Source organism: Eublepharis macularius, chromosome 12 (genome assembly GCF_028583425.1).
Source record: "Eublepharis macularius isolate TG4126 chromosome 12, MPM_Emac_v1.0, whole genome shotgun sequence".
Taxonomy (NCBI): domain Eukaryota; kingdom Metazoa; phylum Chordata; class Lepidosauria; order Squamata; family Eublepharidae; genus Eublepharis; species Eublepharis macularius.
Window position 1 is genome coordinate 19,732,295 of NC_072801.1, and position 26,378 is coordinate 19,758,672.

Sequence of the window (26,378 nt, forward strand, 5' to 3'; positions counted from 1 at the left end):
TTGCTGCCTCCCAGCACTGGTATTCAGAGGTTTGCTGCCTCTTAAGATGGAGGCTTCCTTTAGTTTTATGTGTTCTTATCACACGTCTCCCTATTGGTGAGCGTACTTTCATTTCCAACCAAACTAACAAGCTGCAAATCTATTGCCCTCCATGACTATTCAACTTACATGCTATTTTGGCTTCTCTGCCCTGTGTCTGTTTTTCCAACTTTCTTTTAATACTCTAAAGCCCCTTCTAGTTAAGGTTTGACATCTTCTAGGTCAGTGCAATGCTTAGCGGATCCTCTCTTCTGCCATGTTAGAAATGATAACAGGGAGAGATTGCTTCTCATGTTTTTACTCTCCGCAAAGATCCAGGCAAGCCCCTGTCATGCTCCCCATGTCAGAGAATAAGCCACACAGATTTAGTGTGCACGGTTTCTAAACACACTGGAACAAGAATTACTTCAGGGCCTGAACTGTTAGCCTGTCAGACTCAGTATATATCAAAATCTGCAAAGCACATTTTATCTTTAGACTAATGCCTGCTCTCTCCATGTGCACATGGTTTAAAATTTAAATTGGATTTTTTAATTTAAATCAGATTTTATTTAATAAAATGCTTTATGAGGAAAACTCTATCTAAAGGTAGTTTTCTATTTAAGATACATTATAGAGCAAAGGGATTTTGTCATGAAATAAAGATTAATTTTAATTATGTAGTATGAGATTCTATATTCAGGCAATGTTTAAAAATGTTGGTAAACGGATTTCATTAATTCATTCATTAGGGTCTCAATGTCATGCTCTTCCAGCAGTTTCTGTGATTATTTAGGGTAATTTTTCTGTCGACAAGATACCGTAACAGATGTTTTGTTTTGCAGTTCTCAAAATTGTGAATTTGTGTCTGCAAAGATAAGTGTCTCTTCGTTATAGCAAAAATGTTTTAAAATAAATATAGAGTTGAGAAAGAGACCTCAATCCTATTGTTTCTTTGCAAATCGGTGTACCTAGTGTCCGGGTTCTGAGTCCCAGCCCCCAGACTTGCCAGGAGGGAACAGTGGGAGGCAACCGGGAGGCAGTGGCCCTGCCACCCCAGCCAGCAACCAGGTCCAGAACCTGCCTACTGCAGGGGGAAGGGGCGAAAGGCCAAAGCCTCAGAGGGCTGGAGGGAGCAGGGAGAGACCAGCCAGTCCCACCCTCCAGGGGGAGGAGAGGGGGCTAAGCAGGCCAGAGGCAAAGGGCCAAGGCGGGGGGAATAAGGACCCAGCAGCAGCCCAAACAGAGCCCTTACTAGCCAAGGAGGAGAAACAGCCACTACAGCCTAGAGCCACACCCCAGCTAGAGGACAGTAGCCTGGCTCAGGAGTTGCTAGGAGCCAAGCCCCTCCAGGTGGAGCTGCCACAGGCATTCTGGGGGAGGAGATGGGTAGCCCCGCCCAGCATCAATGAGCAGGCAGCCCAGAAACTGGCCAGGGCAATTCCTCATGAGCAAGGCCAGGGAAGCTCAGCAGCACAGAAGCCGGCTGGGGCAGCTCCTCGCGAGTAAGGCCAGGGAAGCTCAGCAGCACAGAAGCCGGCTGGAGCAGCTCCTTGCGAGCAAGGCCAGGCAAGCTCAGCAGCTCAAAGGTCTACTGGGGCAGCTCCTTGTAAGCAAGGCCAAGGAGACCTCAGCTGGGGATGGTTCGCATTCAACTCCACCCTGCCAGCAAGGCAAGGAATCCTAGAAGGGGTTAGTGATAGGAGGGAAATACCTGAGGGAAGGCACAGCTGGACCAAGTCAGGAGAGGGAACAAGCCTGGAAGGAGGGCGGGGCGGAGAAAGGAAACCCTATAAAGGGTGGCTAGGAAGAGCTCTGAGGTGGTGGGTGTGAGTAAGGAGTGATGGCATGGAGTGAGAGCAGAGCAGTGTGAGAGTGGAGGCTTGGAGGAGAGTTCTGGGAGGAGGAGATGATGGAGGACGCAGGGGATGAGCAGGCCAGTTTGAGCAGGCCAGCGAGTGGACTGAGAGGGAGTCTGGGTGATGTATACTGCCCCTCCTTCTACAGAGCAGGGTCCTGCAGCATCCCTGGTGCCCCTCTGATGTCAGGGCCGGCCCAGCCGGCGCCCCACCCAGTGGCGGCAGCAACAAGCCCTGACACCCAGAATCAACCCCTTACCTCTTAAATGCTAAGTTTCAAGAAGTTAAATGAACAGAAGATTGTTTTGGGGTGGAATAGATCTGGATAGTATCATATTATTATCTCCCTTGAAGAAAAAACCTATAATGGTAGCAGGCCATAAAAGAGACCCAATTTGGTTTTAACCACATTAGTTAATAAACATGGATGTTTAAGCAAATAGAAGCATACATATGTTATATAATGTTATTGTTTTAGTTGGTTATTAAATAAATGGTTCTTATTATCTCTTTCCAATAAAGTACAGCAGAAAAGTTGTACACATATGAATGATTAACCTATTAAACTAGAGATAGTTCACATTGCAATGTTTTCATAATTGTCTATTTCAAGTGGTAAATAACCAAACAATAATTAGTTTTCTAATATAATTGTAAAACTAACCTGAAAAGCTGTTGTCCTAAAAATGAAACCTTCATCTGGGTTTCAAATATGAAGGTTATAACAACGAGCAAGAATGAGCCTTAAGGTAGAAAACCATGTTTTAAACCAAGTGTTACTGACGAGTGATTTAAATCATGATTTAAATCAAATCTATCCTGTTTTCAAGTGATCAAAAAAGGAACTTATATTTAAACAGCTTGCATTCTCTTATCAAATCAGTAGAGAGCAGAGAGTTATTATCATCTATTCATAGGGTTAGAACAGAAGAATGTGTAATATAGAAAAACCAGAAAATTTCTGCATGAGTGCAAGATGATATTCTAAAGAAATGTAAGAAAGACTTAGAAGAGTTCTTCAAAGTGAACTGCACCAATGGCACCTCCATCACCACAATTTGGGAAGCAAGTAAAGCTTTTATGAGAGGGAACGTGATAGCTTCGACTTCAAAAAAAGGAAGGAGAAAACAAAACAGATGAATGAAATCACAGCCAAAATCCAACTTTTGGAAGAACAGTACAAAAAATCTCTTAAGAAGACAATGTTAGCTGAAATTAAGCAATTAAGAAATCAACTGCATCTATTACAAGTTGAAGAAATGCAGAAGAAATTAAGTTTCATGAAGCAGAAACATTTTGAACACACAAATAAACCAGGTCACTTTTTGGCCCATTGATTAATGAAAGAATCCAAAAGAAGGATACTAGGAGTTTAAAAATCAGATGGAATTACATATATAGAAAAAGAAATACATCTGCAATTTATTTCCTTCTTTTCCCAATTATACAAGAAAGAAATTCCTAAAGAACAAGGAATGAAAGATTATATTAAAGACACACTAATTCTAAAGTTTAAATCAGAAGACAAAGAGGTGATGAATCATAATATCACAGTACAAGAAATCTCACAAGCAATAAGAAAAATGAAAAAAGATAAAGCTCCAGGTCCGGATGGGCTAGCAGCTATGTATTGTAAATGCTTGGAAGAAGAATTGATACTGCCACTTCGAAAAGAGATGAATAAAATAAGTGAAGATAAGATTTTACCCCCAACATAGCAAGAGGCCCATATAACGTTGGTCCACAAAGAAGGAAATAACCCAATGTTGCCTCAATCATATAGACCTCTCTCTTTATTAAATGTGGATTACAAATTGTTTACTTCTATATTGGCAGAAAGACTTAGAAAATGCATAACAAGCCTAATACATCCAGATCAGATGGGCTTTGTCTCAAAGCGATACATGAAAGAAAATGTTTGATTTGTAATTGACGCAATGGAATTAGTGGAGGGGGGGAAGGACATAAGATCACATTTATTTTTTTGGACGCTGAAAAAGCATTTGACAATCCCTCTTGGACCTTCTTACAAAAAGTAGTACAGAATTTAAATTGTGGCTCAAAATTTGAGAATTGGATGCAAGGAATTTAAACAAAGCTAAAGGCTAGGATTCTAACCAATGGGGTATTAACAGAAGGATTACAAATCAAAAAGGGCACTAGACAAGGCTATCCACTGCCTCCATAATTATTCATCTTAGCAATGGAAATTTTTGCTTCAAAGTTAAGACAAGACTCTAAAATTAAAGGCTTGAAAGTGGATTTTGAAGAATTTAAATTGAAATGTTATGCAGTTGATGTTGTTTTGATGATTTTGAACCCACATGAAACATTACAACATGTTTTGGAACATTGTGTGAGTTTTGGAAATTTTTCAGGATTTAAAGTTAATAGAAAAGAAGCTAAAATAATCGTCAAGTTTATAACAAGGAAAGAAGAAGAAAAAATTGAGGAACTGTCGGGATGTGAAATAGCAGTAAATCCAGAGAAATATTTGTGCATAAATATAACAGGACAAAAGGAAACACTATTTAGACAATTATGAAGTATTATGGAGGAGGATTCAAAAAGATCTTAAAAGGTGGCCAAAGTTAAAATTGTCTTGGATAGGAAGAATTTCTGCAATCAAAACAAATATTTTACCGAAAATTAACTTTTTATTTCAAATGTTACCAATTAGTATAAAAGATAAGACACTCTAAAGCTGGCAAAGACAAATAAACCAATTTATCTGGAACGGCAAAAAACCAAGAGTAAGATGGGCAGCTCAATCCTAAGCCCCCGAGTCAACACCTCCGCTCGTCCATTGACGTAAATGCGGCACCACTCTGCTGCTTCCTATGGAGTTGTGCGGGAAAGTCTCGCTGGCGCCTGAGCACAGCAAAGTGAGGCACGGCCACTGTTCCCCTGACAATCCTGCTCACACCAGCCAAGGCCACACCACTCCCCTGACAGGCAGGCGAGGGGCAAGCAGCAGAATCCCTGCTGGGGAAGGGGACCCTCCAGTGCCAGCGCAGGGCCTTGCGCCTAACATGTTTGTATGTCCACCCAGTGTGGTCATGCGTGGCGGCCTACCCGTGGTAGCACACCTCCCCGCCCACCGGCGGGCCCAGTGCCAGCACAGGGCCCCCTCCAGTGCCAGCGCAGGGCCTTGCACCTAACATGTTTGTATGGCCACCCAGTGTGGTCACGAGTGGCGGCCCACCCACGGTAGCACACCTCCCCGCCCACCGGTGGAAGGGAGGGTTACGCCTGTGTAAATGCAAGTTGTGCCCACCTAAGCCTTAGTCCTCTTCCTGTGCACTTTCCACCACCACCCTCCCCACACTTAGGATTGTGCTGTTAAGGTACTACAAGACGAAAAAAGAAGAGGAGGATTGGTGGTGCCAAATGTCGTTATGTTATAAAGCAGCTGGCCTGGATTGGATTGCAGATTGGATTAAAAACCCAAAGGACAGATTAATACGATTTGAAGCGGTTAATTTGCCTGAAGGGCTACATAATTACCTTTGGGTGAAGAAAAGAGCAAAGACACAACATAAAAGTCATGTGATAAGAGACAGTTTGATTCAAATTTGGGATTAGGAAAGAATGGGGATAAACCCTCTGATATCACCAATACTGTCACCAATTGATGCCTTTGGTGATAAGAATCAGAGAAAAGTTAATGACTTTATAACTTATCAAGATATAATAAACTCTCAAGGAAAGATAAAATCATGACAAGAAATTTGTGACGAAAGAAAGAAAATACAATGTCTGATATGCCTTCAGGCAATCCCCAGATTAAAGGAAGTTCTCAGGGATTACAGAGGCCAATTGAGGGATTTCCTGATTTTGAGAAGATAATCACGCAGAAAAAAGATCATATTTTGGGCCAAATTTATAAACTTTTACTTCAATATGACACAGAAACAGAACAAGTTAAAACTTGCATGATAAAATGGATGCAAAATTTTGGAGAAGAAATAACATTCCAAATTCCAAAATTTATGGACTAAGGGCATAAAATTTATGGCAAGCCAAACACTTAGAGAAAATTGGTACAAGATGGTTTTTAGATGGTACATTACACCAAAAGATATTTAAAAAATGAATAAGAAATATGTAGGATCATGTTGGAAGTGTAAGGAAGTAGATGGTTCTTTCTTTCATATGTGGGGGACGTAAAAAAAGTTTAAAAATTTGGAAAGATATACATGCGGAGATACAGAGGATTTTGGAAATTAATTTTTCCATGAAACCCCAGACTATGTTGTTAGGAATAATACCAGATAATGTTGATAGAACACTACATGAACTATTTTGGTATTTGCTAATGGCAGCAAGAGTGGTAATGGTGAGTAAATGGAAAGAAGGAGAATGCCCCACCAGGGAAATCTGGAAGGATAAAATGTCAGAATATGTGGTGATGACAAAATTGACAAATTCCATAAATAGAAGGCCAGGGCTTTTTTTCAGGGGGAACGCAGTGAAACGGAGTTCCGGAACATCTTAAATATGGTCACATGGCTGGTGGCCCCACCCCCTGATCTCCAGACAAAGGGGAGTTTAGATTGCGGCGCGGAGGGCAATCTAAACTCCCCTCTGTCTGGAGATCAGGGGGCAGGGCCACCAGCCATGTGACCATTTTCTCTGAGAGCAACCCACTGAGTTCCACCACCTCTTTTCCCAGGAAAAAAGCCCTATAGAAGGCCAATTAAAGAATTTGAAGAGAAATGGGGAAAATATTTCACTTATAACGGATAAACTTTATAAGATATCTCAGTCTTGTAAATTTGAAAATGATTGCATATTGATATATTTTATAATCTGATGGTAGGATAATTAGTTATATAAAGATAATTGGTAGAATAAACAGTATAATATTGAAATATTAGTAAAAAGCAAACATCGTTATTGTTAAGTAAAATATAAGTAAAAGATAATGATAAGTAGAGGGGAAATAAGGGTTTTTTTTCATTTTCTAAGATAAGGAGTAGAAACAGGTCAGTATTTTCAATAGTACTTATCTTAATACTCCCCAAGGATATGACAACTAGCTATATTAAGTAATAAGCATTGTTACTGTTAAAATGGTCTTTTTTCTCTTTTATTATTACTAATATAATGAGTAGAAATAGGTATGAATTCTGCATGTGCTGTTTAATTGGAAAAATATATACTAAACAGACGTAATGATTAAATGCTATTTTAATATTTATAAAGGTCATAATTTTTGTACTCTCTTTTTGTTTTAATAAAATAAAATTAAGAAAAAGAACATTTCTCCATGAGCAAGGGAACACTTTTGTATCTAGCCTAATAATGGTTAGTGACCAGAAGTGACTCAAAAACAGTCAAACATGCTTCTTTGTATTATGCTCTGGTCATCACAGCAGTATAGTGTTTCTATTCCCGCCTGCAGGTACATGACAACTATTGGTGCCTGGTGTCAAGAGCCGTGAGCTCCTTTGATGAAATTGCCGGAGAAAAATGTGATGGGTAGATTTTACAACAGCCCCCTAATGTTATGGAACAGGAAGATGCATAAGGGTCTTGACTACTCAATACACTCTTTCTGGGCCCAACCCCACAAACCAGAGGTGCTCTGAGAGTTCCCTATTGCAACTTAGGCATGTGAAGGCCTGATTTGGATTAGGACTGCAGTGTATGAGGAAACGGTGCTTAAGTAGAAGATGGAAATGACACACATAATGATTCTCCAGGGCCTTTATAGATAAGGTACAGGAAGATCCATGATGGGATCTTTCCAGTGCTTTAAAAATGAAAATAGCAGCACTGCAGGGAGGGAGAAACAGGGAGGGAGAAAATCCCTGTGCGATTTTTCTACTCCCTGTGTGATTTTGCTGATAGAAACAAACAGCCCACCGTCCCATGTGCTGCTGTTGGCCCTGGAAGGGAAAATCAAGAATTAGTACCTTTTCCTGTTCTTTTTCTTTCCAAACTATTGACCTTGCAGGGTTGGAAGAATGAAACCTCCATTTCCCCATGTGCTGCAGTCCAATCTGAATCAGGACCCTGGATAGCTGCAATTTCCATTTTAAAAGAGCTAGGAAGATATGATCACAGACCTCCCTACATTGTGTTTAATCTGGCTGTTGTTGTATCAGTAGAAAAGTTACATAGACATGCATGACTGAAGTCCTAAACTGACCAGCAGAAACTCTGCCCATCATGGTACTATCTCTTGTTTTGAAAGCCATAGTTTTGGTGCCAGCAGTTGACACATTTTTAACCATGTGATCTCATGGCTGAGGTTGTATGTGCAAGAAACAAGCTATTGCTCTGGGATCTAGAATCTACCCAGGGGATGGGTTTTTTAAAATTATATTATTAAAACAAAAAATAAGATTTAACTTTAGATAGAATATCAGAAGCAGAATATAAAACAAAATGACATTAGACGGTAAACCTAATATTGATAACAGAATATGTAAAAATTATTAAAACTACATAATAATATAACAGAAAGTAACATTAGGGAATAGATATATAACATAATATTAAAACTGTAATATTTCTCCTCTCCATCTCTCCAGTTATTTAAGTTAAAATACATTATACTCAGCATTTTATGTTCAGCATTTTAAAAAACCCTTATCTTTCAGCCACGTAGCAAAAAAAAAATCCATTTTCCCTGAAATTGGCTTATTATGCATATAAGAGGTTAATTTTGCCATTGACACATAAATATACAAGTTATTTATCCATTCAGTCACATCTGGACAAAGTACAGCCTTCCATTTTGTTGCATATACTACTCTCACCACTGTCTCCATATATTTAAAAAGTTCACTCTGTTCTTTTGTAATACTACTTGGCAAAATATTGAATAACATATGTTTTGGGTCCAGCATGAAGCAGAGCTTTAATATCTTTTGCATCTCTTTATGTATTTTTATTCAATATCTTCTTGCTTTTTTGCATGTCTACCACATGTGATAGAATGTTGCATCCATACATTGACATTTCCAGCACCTTCCACTGTAGTCCTTATTAGTTTTTGCAATTGGGAGTAATATACTATTTTAAAAATATTTTATACCAGTTCTTCCTTAACATTTGGCAATCCATAAATTTAATTTCTTTAGTCCATAAAGATTCCCATTGACTCATAAAGATATTTTCTTCAAAGTTTTGCATCCACTTTATCATACAGTTTTAACTTGTTCTGATTCTGTTTTTTATTGCAATTTTATATACTTTTCTTAACAAGTGTTTTAGATCTCCATTGATTAGTTGTTCAAACACTGTTTTTTTCTCTTAGTTGATCACCTTCTTTGGATAGTTGCTCTTTGAATTTGTATACCACTTGATGGTACATCAACCATGGAATGTTTTTCGCTTGAGCTTGAATTTCTTGCCATGTTTTTCTTATGCAAGGGACTGTTAATGTAAATACAGTTCTGGCTGTTATGTATTTAAGTCTATCTGGTAAAGGAAAATGTAGTGAAGTTGGAGGCCTGCAAGGAATTGTGGGAGGGGAATAATTTGGAAATCTTCCCACTTCTAAAGTCTCCTCCTCCCAGATTCTATAAGAGGTTTCAGAAGGCTAATTTCCCCTCCTCACCCCCCCCCCCTGAACTGACTCTGAACTGGTCTTGACACACCATACTTACTTGAACACGCTCAGTCCTCGTCATGCTGGGTTTCCCCCCCTTCTGGTTAGTTTACAAAGAATATTTTTATATACATAGGGAGTTCCCTTAAAATGTAAAATCCTCTACTTCGTCTGTGGGTGCCCTGGCATTGCTGCTCCTGTGATAGACACGAGTCACCTTTGTTACATAATGATGAAAATAATTATGTGTTCTCTATAGAGGGACTTCTAGGGATAACTTTTTTTTATTCTGAAAGCAAAGCCGCACACACATTTTCCATACATTTGGTTGTCAGCTCCTATTCATCTCGGAGCATTGCAGCTGTCTCTTGCCACAAATAACTGATCCCCTCTTCCCCAGTTGGCTGTTGATAGGCACTTGCCTATGCTCATAATCTATTTTTATTTGACCTGAAGCCAATTGCTAATATTCCTGCAGACAAAAATGGACCTGGCATGACTTCTGCTCCCTTCAAACTAGCCTGCTGAAATGATTGATATCTCATGGTGACTTCCATATGGAACATTAAGCCCTTCTCTGTTTGACTTGATTTATACATGCCTTTTTCACTTTAGTCTTGGATCAGTTCCTGACAGATCCTCATGTTTTAAAAATGAAGCTGTAGAGGTAGTCAGAGCTAATTTGGCCAGATTATAAAGTGTGATCTTTTGTTTGCTCAAAAATTAAGGTAGAACGTGTAAGTTAGAAATGAATTGATACATGCCTAATCCTCGGAGGCGTTGCATGGGTGCTGGCCCTTTCCTTTCCTTCTGTTCTTCCATCATGGAACTCATGGCAGTGTGCATACCTGTGGTGTCACCGTGAGGCCCCCCACTCATGCACTGATCAGTCCCAGACGTGTTTTCTTTGGGTAGTGTTGCTGCCCCATGTGCCCTGGGGCTCACTCTGAAGTTGAGCCTGTCAGCATTTCTCTCTTAATACAGAAGCTGTCAAACCTTTTTCACTAAGCCCCTTTCAAAGAGAGGGAAAGAGGGAAAGTCAGGACTTTGGGGGGCCTATTCCCTCCAAACTAGGAGGTGTCCTTCACCGTCTCTCTCTGTCCAGTCTTGCCTCTGGTGAAGTGCATTAACTTGTTTTCCCCAGTCAGGGCTTCGTTATGGGTTCCTGCACTGAGATAATTACTGGGCACCCGTGAAAGACCCTTCTTACTTACCAACCCTAAGCTATGGAACTCTTGAAGCAAGCATTGTAATTGACATCACCTCTGCAGAGCTTCTAGCCCAGCATGAAAACATACTTGTTTCAAGGGCCTTTGGATTTAATTGATAGAAGTTTTTTGAAGATTTTAATGTTGTTAGGTTTTAGTGGTGTTCTTGATTTTATAAATTGAATGTTGTTGTTTACTTTAAGGATGGTTCAGTGTTGTTATTTGTGTTATTTAGTGGGATCCTTTGTAATGATTTGGGGCATCATGTTGAACAGAAAGGCAAGGTATAAGTTTATGGAATAAAATATACATAGCGTTCTTAATCAGCCAGGTACATATCGCGCGCTCTCTCTCTCTCTTACACACACACATATTATTATTGCCAAGCAAATGTCCTGATCTTGAAATACAAAGAAACTGCATTAAAAATAACTTTGTTCTTAGCACATGTATAATGACAATGAATATTTAATCCCAGATGCCAAGCGATTCTGAAAAGGAAACATTTGCTTTAGTCCTAGACCACCAGTTCCAATTTCTCTGCTGTTATCTGAAGAGGAAGCAGGCATCATAATTCAGTCGTTTTGGAGGGGTTATCGGGTAAGAGTAATCTGTAATTATTATTCTGTTTGATGTTGAATGTGTGTGACTGTGGAAGCCCTGGGGGAAAACCCTTACATAAATTTTAAGTAGCAGGTGCTATAAATAACTAGACCTTCACTAACTTCACTAGTGTTTGTAAAGAGGCTGTCTTGATTTAAAATCTTACCATGGGAGGAGGATGTGGTGAGGAACTCAGATGATTTTCTACAACAAAGAAATTCCAAGATGAAATTTGGCTTTAATAGGGAGGAAGAAAATATCCTCTTGGACTTCCATTCTATGCCACTTTGTGACAAAGACAAATCTGATAAAAATTCCTATGTTCCAGCATATTAATCAGAATAGAGGAGGGAGGGATCCACTGATGTAACAGAAAAGTTGAAGAAAGTATGTGAGAGTAGTTTAGGAGAAGGATAGAAGGAAGGGAAGCTAGATGAAGAACAAAGTCAAAGGAAGAGTGGACGTTTAGCAGGAGGTGGCCCTTGTAGTTTAGGGGGCTTAAGATACGGTGATGGCACATGGTATATAGCCTCCTTGTTGCAGGCAAGCTGGCCTGAGCCTGCTCAGTGCCTGAATAGGAGACCGCCTGGGAACCCCATCTACACATCCTGTATCCTTAGAGGAAAGTATATAGAAGTATAATCAATAAAGTAAACTAAATTAGGATTGGGACTGAATGTGGTATAATTGTTAGAATGTTATAGTACAATCCTATGCAGAGTTAACTCCAGCCTAAACCCACTAAAATTTGGACGGAGGAAATTTTGTATAGGATTACACCATTGGATTGAAACTCAGAAGACTAGGGTATAGGCCCCATACTTGCTACAAAAGCCTACTTGCGATGAATAAGTTATCTGAACATGATCTGACTCACAGTTGTTAAGATAAAATGGGGGTGAGGAGAATCATGTGTGCCATCCTGGGAGGGTAGATGGGATAAAGCATAGATAGATGACAGGATATTAAAAGCAATTTTGAAAGGGTGTTTCTAATGGCACATTTAACAGAGATTTATATGTTTAAGGTTCCAACAAATCATTATTGAAAAACCATTATTTTGAGTAATCGTAATATTTTTGTGGTGTGCAGTTACCAGCACCCCCAACACTGGGAGTATGCTTGTAGCCTGAAAAAAGAAAAAAAATAGCAGAGAGTCCTCTGGCATCTTAACCAATATTGCTGCAGGAAGGAGACCTTCCTTATGCATTTCATAGTACAGGGTGTTGGGCTACTGGCCATGGATCTAGTATAGAGCTACATCAGGGCTAACACCAAAAAGCAGTGTTTTGGGTTGTCTTCTGTGTCACAGCTGAGAGAGACATTTGGTTTCTGGGGTATTTCTAAAATAGATATGCCCTCAACAGTTCTTCAGTGTGTAACTGTCGTGCATCATGATATAAAGGAAGGTCAGAAATGATCATAACAAGGCACTATTGTCTGCTGACTTGAGTTCAGTGGCCTTTGCTTTGCTGTGTAGCTTCTGTGACCTACTCCACGGAAGCAGCTCATTATAAAGGTACTTTTCCTTCCAAAGATGTAAACTGTCTTTTGTCAAATGAATGAATCAATGGTATTGTATTGAAAAGGACCATGACAGAGGCCAAGCTTATGTAGTTTATCTCTAACATTTCTTGTTACGCACAGTAATATTACAAAATCCATTCTGTTTTTCATTACATCATTGTTTTATGAAAGATTGGCTGCAAAAACCTCCTGGAATTTGGTGTGTCCTGATATAATAGAGTTTCAGGTTTTAAGTAAAGGCTACTAGATGGTCTCAGATTCAATCACCAGCTCATCCAGTGAAAAGGTAATATGTGATGTGAAAGACCTCTAGCTGAGGCCCTGGAGAAGTCATTTACAGTTTTGGAGTAGACAATACTGACCTCAGTAAACCCAGGAGGAATGAGCACTTCCACATTGTGCTGCATTGCATGCGCTCTGTTGACTTTTTGGGTGCAAGAGAAAGAGCATGTATGCAACCATTTGCCTTGCAGGCAAGTGCTACAGTGCTATCCTAGCAGCTCACCCTGAGTCAGCAAGGATGTGAAAAGCACACATCAGGAATTCCAGGCCACTTCCTTAGGACTTTTTACAATATTTCTATGAGGTGATTCTAGGACATCTCCCTAAGGGACTCTTCTTTTGGCAAAGCTCCTGGACACCACACAGGAAGTGACATGCACATGGCAAAAAATGTAAGGGCTTTCCTTGATACCAATTGGCCAAGAAAACCTCCCTGCCAACTGTGCCCCTCAAACACTGTCAAACTGCTAGTGAGGCTGATGATTATGTTCCTCAAAGTTGTAATTGGATATTGCTGTTAAACCAGGTAACACTTTATATTGGCCTGATGCTGAACACTGGAACTCACACAGAAATGTCATTGACTCCTCGAGTAAACTTCTACATATAGTTCCTCAATTAGTTGATCTATCAGCAACTAATTGATGGCCAACAGCATCAGCAGCCAAGAGGGTGCTTTTGACTTTTAAACAACCTTCTCTCCCCTTAATGTTATTAAAAATGAAAACTTTTTTACTGTTGCACCTAATCACTCCTGTTGGTGTTTCATAATATGATTGTCCAGCCACTTATTGCCAAAAGAAGTGCAAACCAGCCCTTTGTGATAAGTAATAGCTGGGGGCTATTGTTCCACACTATGTTCCACATTGTCCCTCCCCTGCCCAGCACCGACCCGATCCAGGCCGTTTCAGCCCCGATCCAGGCCCAAAAGGGCCCAAAATGGCAATTTTGGGCCCGTTTTGGCCTGGATTGGGGCCGAAATGGCCCAGATCAGGGCCAAAATGGCCAGGACGGGTTGGTACTGGGTGGGGAAGCCTCCCCCACCCTACACCAACCAGATCCGGGCCGTTTCCACCCCAATCAAAGCCAAAACAGCCCCAAATGGCCAAAAGTTAGGTGGGCAGGGCCACCTGATAGTGAGCTTTTGGGGCACCTGCCGGAATGGTGTTCTGGCATATTCCCCCTCCAAATGAGCCCTGGCCATAGCCTTCTTAGCCAGTGGTTTGGAAGAAGCTCGTTCAGAACAGCCCGGATCTGGGGAACGTCTCTTAGTTGACTCGGTCTTATGGGACTGACACTGAATCTATTCTGATGAAGTCATCGGTTCCGTCAAGTCAATTGGAACCAATCTTGCTTTGGCCTTTGAAATGTCATGGATCGATTTATGGGCTGATTGTTTGTGACTTTGTACCAGAAGTAGGGCCTTGCTCAGCAGAAGGTTTAGCTGCTGGCTTTTCTGCCCTCGAAAGCACTATGTTCCACATTGCTACTTTTGAGTCTGGCCGCTGGATCATTATGGGCCTTTGGGGTAAACTTTTGGCAAATGCAGCAGGCAGCTACATTATGGGACTCACCCAGAAATAGCAAACAGAGCGAGTGTTCATCCGAGTGGGTCATCATTGTATTGCATTTCTCACACTTTTTGAAGAGCAGTGTTTGGGACATAATGTCCAAGATAATAAAAATGTAGAAGAAAGGTAGAAGTAATCAAGAGCAAAGCAAAGAAGTACCTCTCTCTAAGGCAGCAAGAGAAGAACTGAGGGAAAGGAGGGGGCACTCAGACTTACAACATAGCTCAGCGGGAAAGACCACACATGCACATTACTGGGTCAGAGTACCCTTTTAAGCATTAGAATCTCTCCGAGGCTGGCCTGCACCTGTGCAGTCCCAATGTGTGCCTGCACAGAAGACACTCAAAGAACAACAGTTACAGGTAAGTGCAAGGATTAACTGAGCCCCCAGCTATTTCCATTAAGAATTGCAAACCCATGTTATATGACAAACTTCTAAACTGTGACACTGAATTGGCCTGCTTACTCATTGATGATACTATAAATTCTTCAGTAGCAGTCACTAGTACATAGGTAGTGCCTGAACAACTGAATATACAAGCCCATCCTGTAACAGACAACCCACCGTGGGTGAAACATCTAACTAGCCACCCTAAATTCTACCAATTGACTATTAAAAGGCTCTGGAGGTATCAGAGTTATTTTCTGGAATATAGCTAGATAGCATTCTGAATTTGTGGACAACAGTTTTGAACAATATTTAAGAAAATGTAATGTCATCCTCCCCCAGGAAACATGGTGTCTCTGGACCCTTTGTCATTTTTTTTACAGGGCTCTTGTCTTGCCAGCTGTTAAATCTGGCCCATTTGGGGGGCGGGGGCAGCAGTGGTTTGGTGACTTTTATATCTGCTGCAATAGAGTAACCCAGCCACTGCTTTGGTCTGGTTGCAAGTACCTCCACATTTCTAGTAAACAACTGGGGCACATTCTCTGCATTAATGTTTACATACCTCCAAGTAAGAACTCTATCATGTGGAACCAAGTTTGGTTCTCTCTCCAGTGGACGCTGGGGAAAGCAGAGGAATTACTTCCCAGTGTTGACATTCTGTTATTGGGTGACTTTAATGCCAGAGTGGGCCAGGATGTTAACAGCTTTATCAGAAAGGAACAAATTAACCCTGAGGCCTTATGGTATCTTGCGTGGGCTTCCCTGGATGGGGTTTTGAATAAGAGTGGTGTTTACCTTTTGAACCTAGCTTTTAGGTATGGTTAGTATAGCCTTCATGGCACTGAATATAATAATTCTAACGGATTTTATACCTTTTAAAGCTCTAATGGCGCTAGTGCTATTGATTATATCCTGGTTTCCTTGTCTCTTTTATCTAGGATTCAGCATTTTGATATTCACAGTAGATCAGAGAGTGATCATTTGCCTTGAACTGTACCTCTTTCTGCACTTACTAAACTTTCACTTATGAGAAGTTATAATAGCACAGGTCCAAATTTAGGCAAATGACATCTTAAATGGAGTGTTAGTCCAGACAACAAAATTAAACCTCAACTCCCAGAAATTAATAGAATTGAGAAATTACATGAACTCACTTAACATAAATTCAATATCTTTACAAATATTATTTCTTTGTTGAATCCTTACTTAGACAATCTAACCAGGGCCATATAAGAAATACTTGGTTCTACTAGGAATGTAGACTTATGAGGCAAATATTATGTGCACTTCAAAATAGAATCAGAACAGCTAGGTCTGATCATTCAGTTCAACTATTGTCTCCATTTCATTCCCAATACAAGCAGCTCTTGAAGAGGAAAAACTCTCCTATTGTAAATTACAGTGGGAAGACTTGGGTTTTTTTCATTATATAAAAATGGTAAGATGTTTTGGGAATTGATAGCTCTAGGCACCCAAATTAGTGATTTTAACACTGATGCACTTAGTCCAGCAGAAAAGTGGTTTTGTCATTTTTTTACTCCTTATAGTAATACTCAAACTGAGTCATTTCCTGAAGAGCCACTTATGAATTTGGACCCTCTTCCAACCTGGGACCCAATCTCAACCTCAGGATGTAGTCAACCAATTGACACCTTGACCTTAGGTAAAGCTCCAGGGGAAGATTTGGTGCTTCCTGAGATATTTAAGCTGAATGCTCGTTGGTGGTGCCCAAATTTGTCTAGCCTTTTCTCAGAAATCAAATATACTTGTATTATTACCTCTAATTGGAAACAGAGCATTATAATTCCTATTTATAAAAAAGATGGTAGGCAAGACCCTGCCAATTATTGCCATATCAGGCTTCTGGATATTTCTTCTAAATTATATATTCGCCACCTTCTACACAAATAGGAAGATTGGGCAGAATCATCAAACCTTTTTAATCCTAAACAAGCAGGTTTTCGTGAGGGTCATAGCACAGTTGATCACTATATGATATTGAAGGACATGATTCAGAAATACACCACAAATTATAGAAGGTGTCTCTACATTCCTTTTGTTGACCTCACTTCAGCCTTTGACTCTTGAGCGATCAAGATTATGGGACAAACTTGATAAAACAAACATCGACAGAAGGCTTTTCAGGATACTGAGGTAACTATATTCCCATCTCACAGTCAGGGTAAGAATGGGTTCACATAGCTCTCTTATGGATCCTGTCCCATCAAGGAAGGTGTAAAACAGGCTTGCTTATTGTCCCCCTTTTTGTTTAATTTTTATATTAATGATTTTGTCCAGGCCATGGAATCCCAGAGACTTCTTCTAACCTTAAATGGTTCTTCCTCCAACAGAAGAAGCTCTTAAGTTGGAATAAGGTTGGATCTGTGCCACCGGGTCAGCCAATAAAATCTGCCATTTAAACTCACCTCATAGAGCCAGCCCTGACCTAAAGCCTAGTATTGTCACCTTTAACTGGTGATGGCCCTCCAGAGTTCCAACCGGAGGTCTTTCTCAGCTCTGCCATGTGAGATCCTTTCACAGAAATGGAATGAGCTGAACTTAAGAACCTCTACATACCAAGTGTGCATTTCTCTGCTAAGCCATGTTCCCTCTCCAAACAGAATTTCAAACAATATGGTACCCCCCCCCTTTACCCCAGAAGAGGTTGCATCAGAATTCAGATGTTAATTACAGAAACAGAAGGCAGAAAAGGATGGCAGGGAAAGATGAATTTTTATAGACTTGGTATCCCCAAGTATAAGTGAGCTTCTGCCATTGATCTATAATTGACGCTTTGGCTGAATAACAATCTTATTCCTGTTCGTCTCTTAAGAAGATAACACAATTGTTGTAACAGACAGGTCTAGTCCCGCCTCTACTAGTGAACAACTAGTATTGGAATGTTGGGGTTGCTTGCAGTGGAGAACCATTAAAAGAGTTAGGGAGAGGGGAAGAAGGGTTTTGGGAAGCAGCAGGTATAGCTGGCTACTAACAACGCTTATATGTAACCATTCACTGTTGGGAAAGTTAAGTTCAAGTCCAGCGGCACTTTAAAGACCCACAAGATTTTACAGACTATAAGTTTTTTTGTTTTTTTTTAAGGTGGGCAAGATGTTGCAAAGAAGTAAGATAGGATGCAGAGGTACAATGTGAAATGTAATTAGCTTGACTAAAGCAGAGAGAAAATGCAAAAAATTAGTATCTGTTGTGAGAGAAGAATTCAGTTTCCCAGTTCAACTCTGGAGGGGGTCCATTGTTCTGAATTTGTGAATGAACTCAAAATCAGCAATCTTGTATTGTAATTTTTCCTTGAGAGTTCTCTATTTGAAGACTGCCACTCTTAGGTTAGCAGTGGAAGATTCTGGAAGAATAAAATGTCCCGCTGGTTGTGATATGAGTTCACACGTTAGGAACTATGTATCTTCATTTTTTACTAACTCCAGTGTTGTTAATCTTGTAAAGAAAAGTTAACTCTCCTATCTCCTCTGATTAACCCTAGCTGGCTGGATGTATGTGGGCTCAGGGAAAACAGCACACTCACTCAATTCAGTCTGGTCACAACCAATGTGTCTCAGTAACTACATAGTGGCAGCATATATAGGAAATAAATATTGAATTCCCTTATTCCAGCAACTCTGGCCAGTAGCTGGATAAGGAGTGGTTAATACAGGGAACTGGCTATCCCATCTGGTAAGGTCTCTGAGAGAAGGTGAGAGGGGGAGCCTGTATGTGTGGAAGGGTAAGGGCTCTTTGCTTAGTAAAATACTGCAGGTTGTGAATTGTGACTGCCTTGAAATGCCTGTGTCCCTAAACCTGAGGAAGAGAAGGGTTTTGTATGGGAGGCAGTGGGCAGGGTATCACAACAACGTTTCAGACTGCCTGTGCTGATGTCTGTTGGTTACATATGTCTTTACAAAAATGTAGTTATGTAGACTTAAGGTGTTAAAAAACAAGCAAGGTTTATCAGTTTTCTTACAGGGCCTTTTTTTCTTAAACACGTTCAGGTCCGCTGTGAACTAGAGGTTCAAGAATTACGTCAGTGGCAAAAACATCTGAGAGAAACCAAGAACATTACAAAACGGGTGCAAGAGTTCTGGGTCAGACAAGAGAAAAAAAGTAAGTTGACTACAGCTGCTATTCCCCACTCCCTGTGTAAATAATGTAAACTTTTTCAGAGATGAAAATAGAGACAGACGTATTTCTAACACCTCTCTTCTCATATCAGGGATCCTTGCCCAAGAATCTTTACCTCACACAGACACTTTAATATATTGTTGAAGGCTGTTCTCCATCTGCTGTCTTGCTTTACTTTGCACCTGCCTTCCATCCATTGATTTCAAAACCAAAAGAGTGGTCTTTCTTTTGTTTAAAAAACAGATATGCCATTTTTTTTCATCACAGATGTATTTGAAAAATATTTTCCCCCTGTATGTATAGTGATCAGAAATTAAAGATTAGGCTTCAGCTGCTGCAGTGCATGTGGGGTCAGGCTGTTCACTGCACAGGGCCTTAGCGTTCATGCACACTCGTTTATATGCATGGGCAATACAGTGTACTCGTGTGTAGTCATTTACCAGACACTCCAACAAGCAAGGACAGTCCTGATTTTCTGGTCCCTGTTCCTGATAAATTCACATCTGTTAGTCTCTTGCCTTGAAAACCCTATGGGGTTACCATAAGTCGGCTGTTACTTGATGGTACATGAACTTACGTACTTAGATAGAAATCAGACCATCAGTCTATCATGGTAGTGGCTCTCCGGGGTCTCAGACTGAGGCCTTACACATCATCTACTACTTGATCCTTTTAACTGGAGATGCAGGGAATAGAACCAGGTACCTTCGGCATGCAAAGCAGATGCTCTGTCACTACTTCCTACTTCACATTTCACAACACATATAAAATCATAAGCAGTGGAATACAGAAACAGGGAAAAAGGTACTATAACAAAATTCCCCAAAAAACTTTCTAGAGGATGCCAAATTACAACCAGCAAAAATAACAATAATATAAAACAATTCAGCACAAAAATTCCCTGAACATTAAAACAAGGGTACAAAATTACCAAATAATTGACAGCATTTTTGAGTATATAAATGGGTAAAAATTTGGCACCTAAAACAGACCAGGCACCTGCAGGGAGACATTCTACCGCTGAAGTGCCATCACTAAAAAGTCCCTGACTTTAATAGGTGTCTCACGCTTACCTATTTGCTTGATCCCGTTCAGTTCAGTAAGCAAAGGCTTACTTGTTCATTGGTATGAGATGTTTCCTGCAATTTCTTTCACTTTTTAACTCTACATGGCTTGAAAATTGCTTGCTTAATTTTGTCAGTGATGGTATAATAGGAGATAATTGATTTGCAAATGGCTGTGACCAAGAAGCTTTTAAAAAATGCATTGCTCTGATGTGATTCTCCTTGAGTGTTCATCCTACATTTTCATCAAAGTAAAGTGCCAAAAAATACATCGCCTGAGCTAAAAATAAGATTTTGCTTGGCAGTGTCTGCCAGCTCCGGCATGCGACTTTCACGTCTCTTGCCTTTATGACAACAGCATCATATACTGTTGTTAGATCTCGGCACTTGCAATGGTAAATCTGTCAAAACAGAAACCACTTACAAATTTAAGACTTTTTGTAGGCGTTCTGTATTTAGACATGTCCAATTTATTTCTTTTTGTCAGCTTTGTCTGAAATGAACTTCTTGAAATTTTGCTCCTTCTTCATTTGCTAGACAGTGCTGCAATGCCTGAAGTCACTGAAATGGCTAAAGTGATTGTGCATCCCCACAACCACTTCTAAGTAAAGCAGGTGCTAGAGGAGAAGAAAAAGGAACCGAGGGAAGTATTTTAGATCTAGGAACAGGAACAGACTGGGAATATTAAAGTTAATTATTACCAAGTAACCATTTGGGTCCAGGAGGTGATTAATTCCTCCTTGAGTGAGGGAGCAGGCTTCAGAAGATCAGTTTGGAGACTGATCCTTAAAAAAGCTTCCCTTGGCCCTCAAGGATCCCCCCCACACTATATTTATTTATTTAAATGTTTATACCTCTGTCTTTCCCTTGCAGCTTACAATTCAAGGTGCTTAACAATTCCAAAAACGTTAAAAAATCATGCACAAAACCATAAGGATTCATTTTCATCCCTCTGCCCAAGAAAATGCTTATGGTTTAAACCCAGTTAAAAGGCCTCTCAAAAATAAAATGGCCTTACAGCGCCTCCAGAAATGAGCATAGTTCCCATCACTTCTAAAAAGGATGCCCCCTCACCTCCTTAAAGAACCCATTCCACAAAGTGAGAGACCTGCTTGCCAACCTTTCCTTCTTGGGAAGGGGTGCTTGAAGTCTGACTTTTGAATGGAAACTGCCTCTTTCACCCCAGTGGCTGAGATTTGCTGAGAGAGAGAAACAGGAGTGTAATCCTGTTGGCTTTTTCAGTCCTCTTAGTGGATATCAACACCATTGCCCATGGCATCATTCTGTATCATCTGTCCAGGACACCATGTTCCAGTGGTTCCATTTCAGCTTGCCCCTGTTTACCATGGCTCTTCTACAATGGAGTCTGCCATCTGTAGTTTTTCTTAGAAAAGTATTTGAAAAAGAACTTGCTGCCCAAATAAATGAGGCCACTTTATTAGTCCATCATGATGTTTTTAATAAATTTATCCAAGTGATTCACTGACTGAATGTTGCATCATCATGATAACAAAGAGATGGTTAGGGAGTTTTATTTTATCTCATTCTCTCTCAAGACTAAATTTGTTTAGAAGATCCAGCATCCTCTGGTGTCCTACTCACTGTCATTTGGCAACCCTAAATGCAGCAGTCACTGCTGTGAGCTTCAGATTCAAGAATCCTTCCTCTTCTGGAGCTATCACATGATAACAAAACTGTTTGTTCAGAAATGTCCCCAAACAAAGCCTTGCCTGTGTTGTGAAAACAGCAGCCTCTATTGAAAGCCTAGCATGAAGAGGGCCACTCCTTTTTCCTGTAATCTCATATTTTTAGTTTGAAGTTTAGCAGTGGGGCACATTCAACTAGTTTAGAGAAGGACCTCCAAACATTACTTTTAAGAGTTTGGGGGGCTGGTTTTTGCTGATTCCCCTTTATTGCTGCAGCTCCCTCCTTCTAACAAATATATGCAGTCTCAATCACCACACTGCAGAGAGCAATATGGAGTATGCTGTGTTTACATGAAGTGCTTTCAAAATACCAGAAATAGTTTGGACATTTGATCTCGGCAGTGACAGCTGAGAATGTAATGATAAAAGTCATGCAACTGCAGAGGTGGATTCAACTGTACTGGTCCATATCCACCATCAGGGCAAGGTTGAAATGCCAGATGCTACTGTGTCAGCATTTCAGTTCTGAAAAATGACACTAGAGATGAAAAGCGATGGCGTTGTTAGTTGTAAAATCAAAAAGAGTCCAGTAGCACCTTTAAGACTAACCAATTTTATTGCAGCATAAGCTTTCGAGAATCAAGTTCTCTTCGTCATCTGACGAAGAGAACTTGATTCTCGAAAGCTTATGCTGCAATAAAATTGGTTAGTCTTAAAGGTGCTACTGGACTCTTTTTGATTTTGCTACTACAGACTAACACGGCTAACTCCTCTGGTTGTTAGTTGTGTCAGTCTTCAGATACATTAATACTAAAGGAAGACTCCCTGGATGAGCACTAGTGTTAGCAGTCAAGTCATACCCTCATGCTAATAGGGAAGTTTGTGAATATGGCTATATTATAACTGTCTCTCCTCATGTGCTTCAAGCACATGGCTTGTTGCCTGGCTAGGCAAAAACAGTTCCCAACTCCAGCTGGAGATGGAAAATTACTGAAACGTGAGTCATGAGGCAGGACTGGCTAGCAGCCCCACACCACGGAGATGTGCATAGATGTAAAGACAAAAGGTCTTCCAGGAGTTCCTGAATTAATCACCCACACCCTGCCAGTCTTTCCTCTCCCTAATCAGAGTTAATCAGGGACTTGATAAACAATTCCCTTCCATTAATCATGGGTCATCAATCAATTTTTGTAACCTCTAGTTACACCCAGGAAGGTATAATCAAACCTTCCTCGTTTTATTGCCTCTCCTCTGGCGACAGCCATTAAGCTATTGTTTTGGGGGCAAAGATGCCAGTTTTGCCCCAGGATACATTTTGCTGTATAACTGGGCTCTCAGCTGTGTGTTCAGTGTTTGTGTTCTGAACCCATGCATGCACCCTCAAATACATCTGAGCCCTCCCCCCTTCCATGAGACGCTGGCCATCCTCACTGCTACTTCCATGGACCCTCTTCTCTTCCAGGACTGGTAAATATAGCCCTTCCCTGAATCTCTCTCCCTCTTCCTCACTGATTTCCTTAGTTCTGTGTGTGTATTGTGTACATTTCATGTGATTGCTCTCTTGCTGCTTCTTTAATAAAAACTTGCTGTTGAACATCCACATGTTTACTAGAGAGTTCTCTGAGAGAACAATCCTGGTATAAATTGGTGGAGATCTGGCTAGTTACCCTCTCTCACTGCATCTCATTGTATGATCATTCCCCCAACTTGCAAGGAGACCCCCCCATTTGGGTAACACTACGATTGCCAGCAACAGATTGGGAAACTCCTGGAGATTTTGGGAGTACAGCCTGGAAAGAGTAGGGTTTGGTGAGTGGGGCGACCTCAGTGGGGAATAATACCATGGAGGCCACCCTCCAAAGCTGCCATTTTCTCCAGAGGAACTGATCTCTGTGGCCTAGAGATCAGTTGTAATTCTGGGAGATTGCCAACAACCCCCTGGAGGTTGGCAATCCTAAGGAGCACTGATATTCTCAAGAAAGGCCACATGGCATGTCACCCTGGTGTTCTGTGATTGAAACTTGAGACATGTAATTTGGGACTGATTTGGAGCTGAGCAGTGGAAATGAAGTTAACTCTCCCACCACCTGTGCTGTTTCCCCAGTCCTAAGTGGCCTCTCAGTGGCTCCTTAAAGCACCAGTGAGGAAGGAGACAGACAAGGCTGTGGCTCTGTAGGAAAACACAAGTTATCCTTGATTGAGTCCTTGACATCTCCAGTTCATGGGTCTCAAGTAGCAAATACTGGAAAAGGCTTTTCTCTGACCAAGACCCTGAGGAACTGCCACCAATTAGAGTAGACAGTACCCAACTAGAAAGATCAGTTATCTGATTCAGTATAAACAAACCACATGGGGCAGTTTGCACTGCTGTCCCATAAATTCCACATAACACTCAGCACAGTTAAGTTCAGCACTGCTAGTTTCAAAATGCTTCTGAAGGAACTGCTGCCACTGTTCTTCTCTTTATTGTTGAAACATGTCATTGGGGCCCTGAAGAATTGCCAGTTTAATCCCGGTGTGTGGTTCATGTGTCTCGTATGTCTGGCAGTCTGAGAATTTAAATAGCGCCTTAAAGGGGAGCAAGGAAGTCTTCCATGTGATAGGAATGCTACAAGGATCATGTGTGTCTGTGTATGTTTTAAAATTAACTTTGAACAAAGCTACTGCTAATCCAGGAAAAGGGCAGAGCCACCTCTGTGTTGCTTCTCAAACTACTTGAGTATTCTTGACTGTCTGGGATCAGACATTTTCACCCTGTCGGCCTCCTACCATGGTGCCCTAGAATTAGTTTTCTAGAGCCTTTTCAACAAACCAGGAGGAAACTCTGCCCTGACCGGTGTCGTTTGCTTCACAACCTTCTCTGACATACTAATTGCACTTTTCCCTCAGCTGGCAGTCTTATAAAAAAAGGTCTGCTCAGATTCAGCTGCACAGACAGAGCCACTGTCCTTCCCATCTTCCTGTCTCTGTCCTTTATTCTGTGGAATAAAACAATATTCTGCTCCTTAAGTTCACTGACTGGTTGCATGCATGCAGGGTGGGGGAGGACTGCTGTCATGAGGCAATTACGGCTACATTATGAGCTGCTGGGAATTTTAGAGTCATGGGAGATGTACAAGAGGCACATTTCTGCAGAAAAATCACAAGTGGACCTTGGCTAGACTCTCTTTCTCAGCCTAACCTACCTCACAAGGTTGTTGTCAGGATAAAATAATGGGGAAGGGCCCATTCTGCACCATTCCCAGCTCCTTGAAGAACGAGTGGGATTTTCTTCTTACTGGGCATTTTCTGAGCATTCGTCTTAGGTCACTCATGCTGTGGGAAGAGCATGGATTGTGAATAGGTCTACTGACTGCCTCATCAACTTGCGCAGCAATTTGGACCTCATTCAACTTTTGTTTTCACTTGTCTTTATTGACCGTTTAAAATCCATTCAGCTACCCACTTAGGTCATCGCTTCATGCACCTGAATATGGGCAAGATGCTATGATTGGAGCTTCCAATTATTTAGGGTTAAAAAGCACTTGGGCCAGAGGGGGGATTTGGCTTGGGACCAGGCCATAGGCGGATGGGAAGATTAAACCTTTTCTCCCCATGCTGCCCCCCCAATAGAAAAATCACTTCCCCCAAAGCTGATATTAGTCCAGAAGATAATAAAAACAGGCCCTTAGTATTGTATCTGCCTATTTCTCCTGCCTCCCAACTGGGGCTAATAATAATAATATGTTTATTGCTTTTCCGGCCAAAGCCATAAGCCATACAAACACCAACAAAATATGAACTGTACACTTGAACATACCCAATTCACATAGACATAACTCGTCATTATCACTTTAAACTATCTAAACTCATGGAAATCTTGTTTCTTTATCACCGTGGCTAAAAAGGAAGCCACTATAGCAGAGGTTTGATTGTCAGGAAAGTTATCAGACAATAACACTGAGATTGCCCAAGGAAGGAAAGGAAGCTTTTCTTTTAACATAATAGGAATAATAAATCTCTCTCTTTCTTTCCTCCACTTAGGGCAAAAAACTATTATATGATCCAAGGTCTCTAACTTTCCTTGTCCACAGTCACAAACTCGTTCAGAATAAGGGAGTCCAGAGAAACGACCGGAAAGCACTTTAGAGGGGAAGGAGTTAAGTCTAGCCAATGTGAAGGCTCTGCGTTGAGCTGGAATCTTTAAAGAATAGCAATAAAATGGAATAGCCTCTGGGGGTGAAAGTCCCAGGGATAAGCCCAAACATGTACGTCTGGCTCTCTGGAGAGTACTGCTGTAATTGAGATCCTTTAGTTTTAATTTTATAACTCTTAGGGCCTCATTTGTCTGTAAAGATGTTATATCAATATCCAAAATTTTTAGTTTCTGGTTAATTAAATTAGTTCGGCTACTCTTATAGGTATCCTGCGAGATCAAATGTGCAAAACCTACTTTCCCTGAATTGTCCTTGTAAATTTCCTTGTTCAAGAACAACTTAAAGGCTGTAATCCATGCTCTCTTCTCAATTGAGGGT

General features: G+C 40.8%; 1 protein-coding gene across 1 annotated transcript in view; it reads left to right on the plus strand.

The window, feature by feature from the left end:
• Positions 1-26,378, plus strand: part of IQCK (IQ motif containing K) — a 63,513-nt gene that overhangs the window by 31,045 nt on the left and 6,090 nt on the right. The window contains exons 7-8 of the mRNA XM_054994593.1: positions 11,165-11,249; positions 19,025-19,136. Of these exons, the coding sequence (XP_054850568.1) occupies positions 11,165-11,249; positions 19,025-19,136 (197 nt within the window). The remainder of the gene's footprint in view (positions 1-11,164; positions 11,250-19,024; positions 19,137-26,378) is intronic.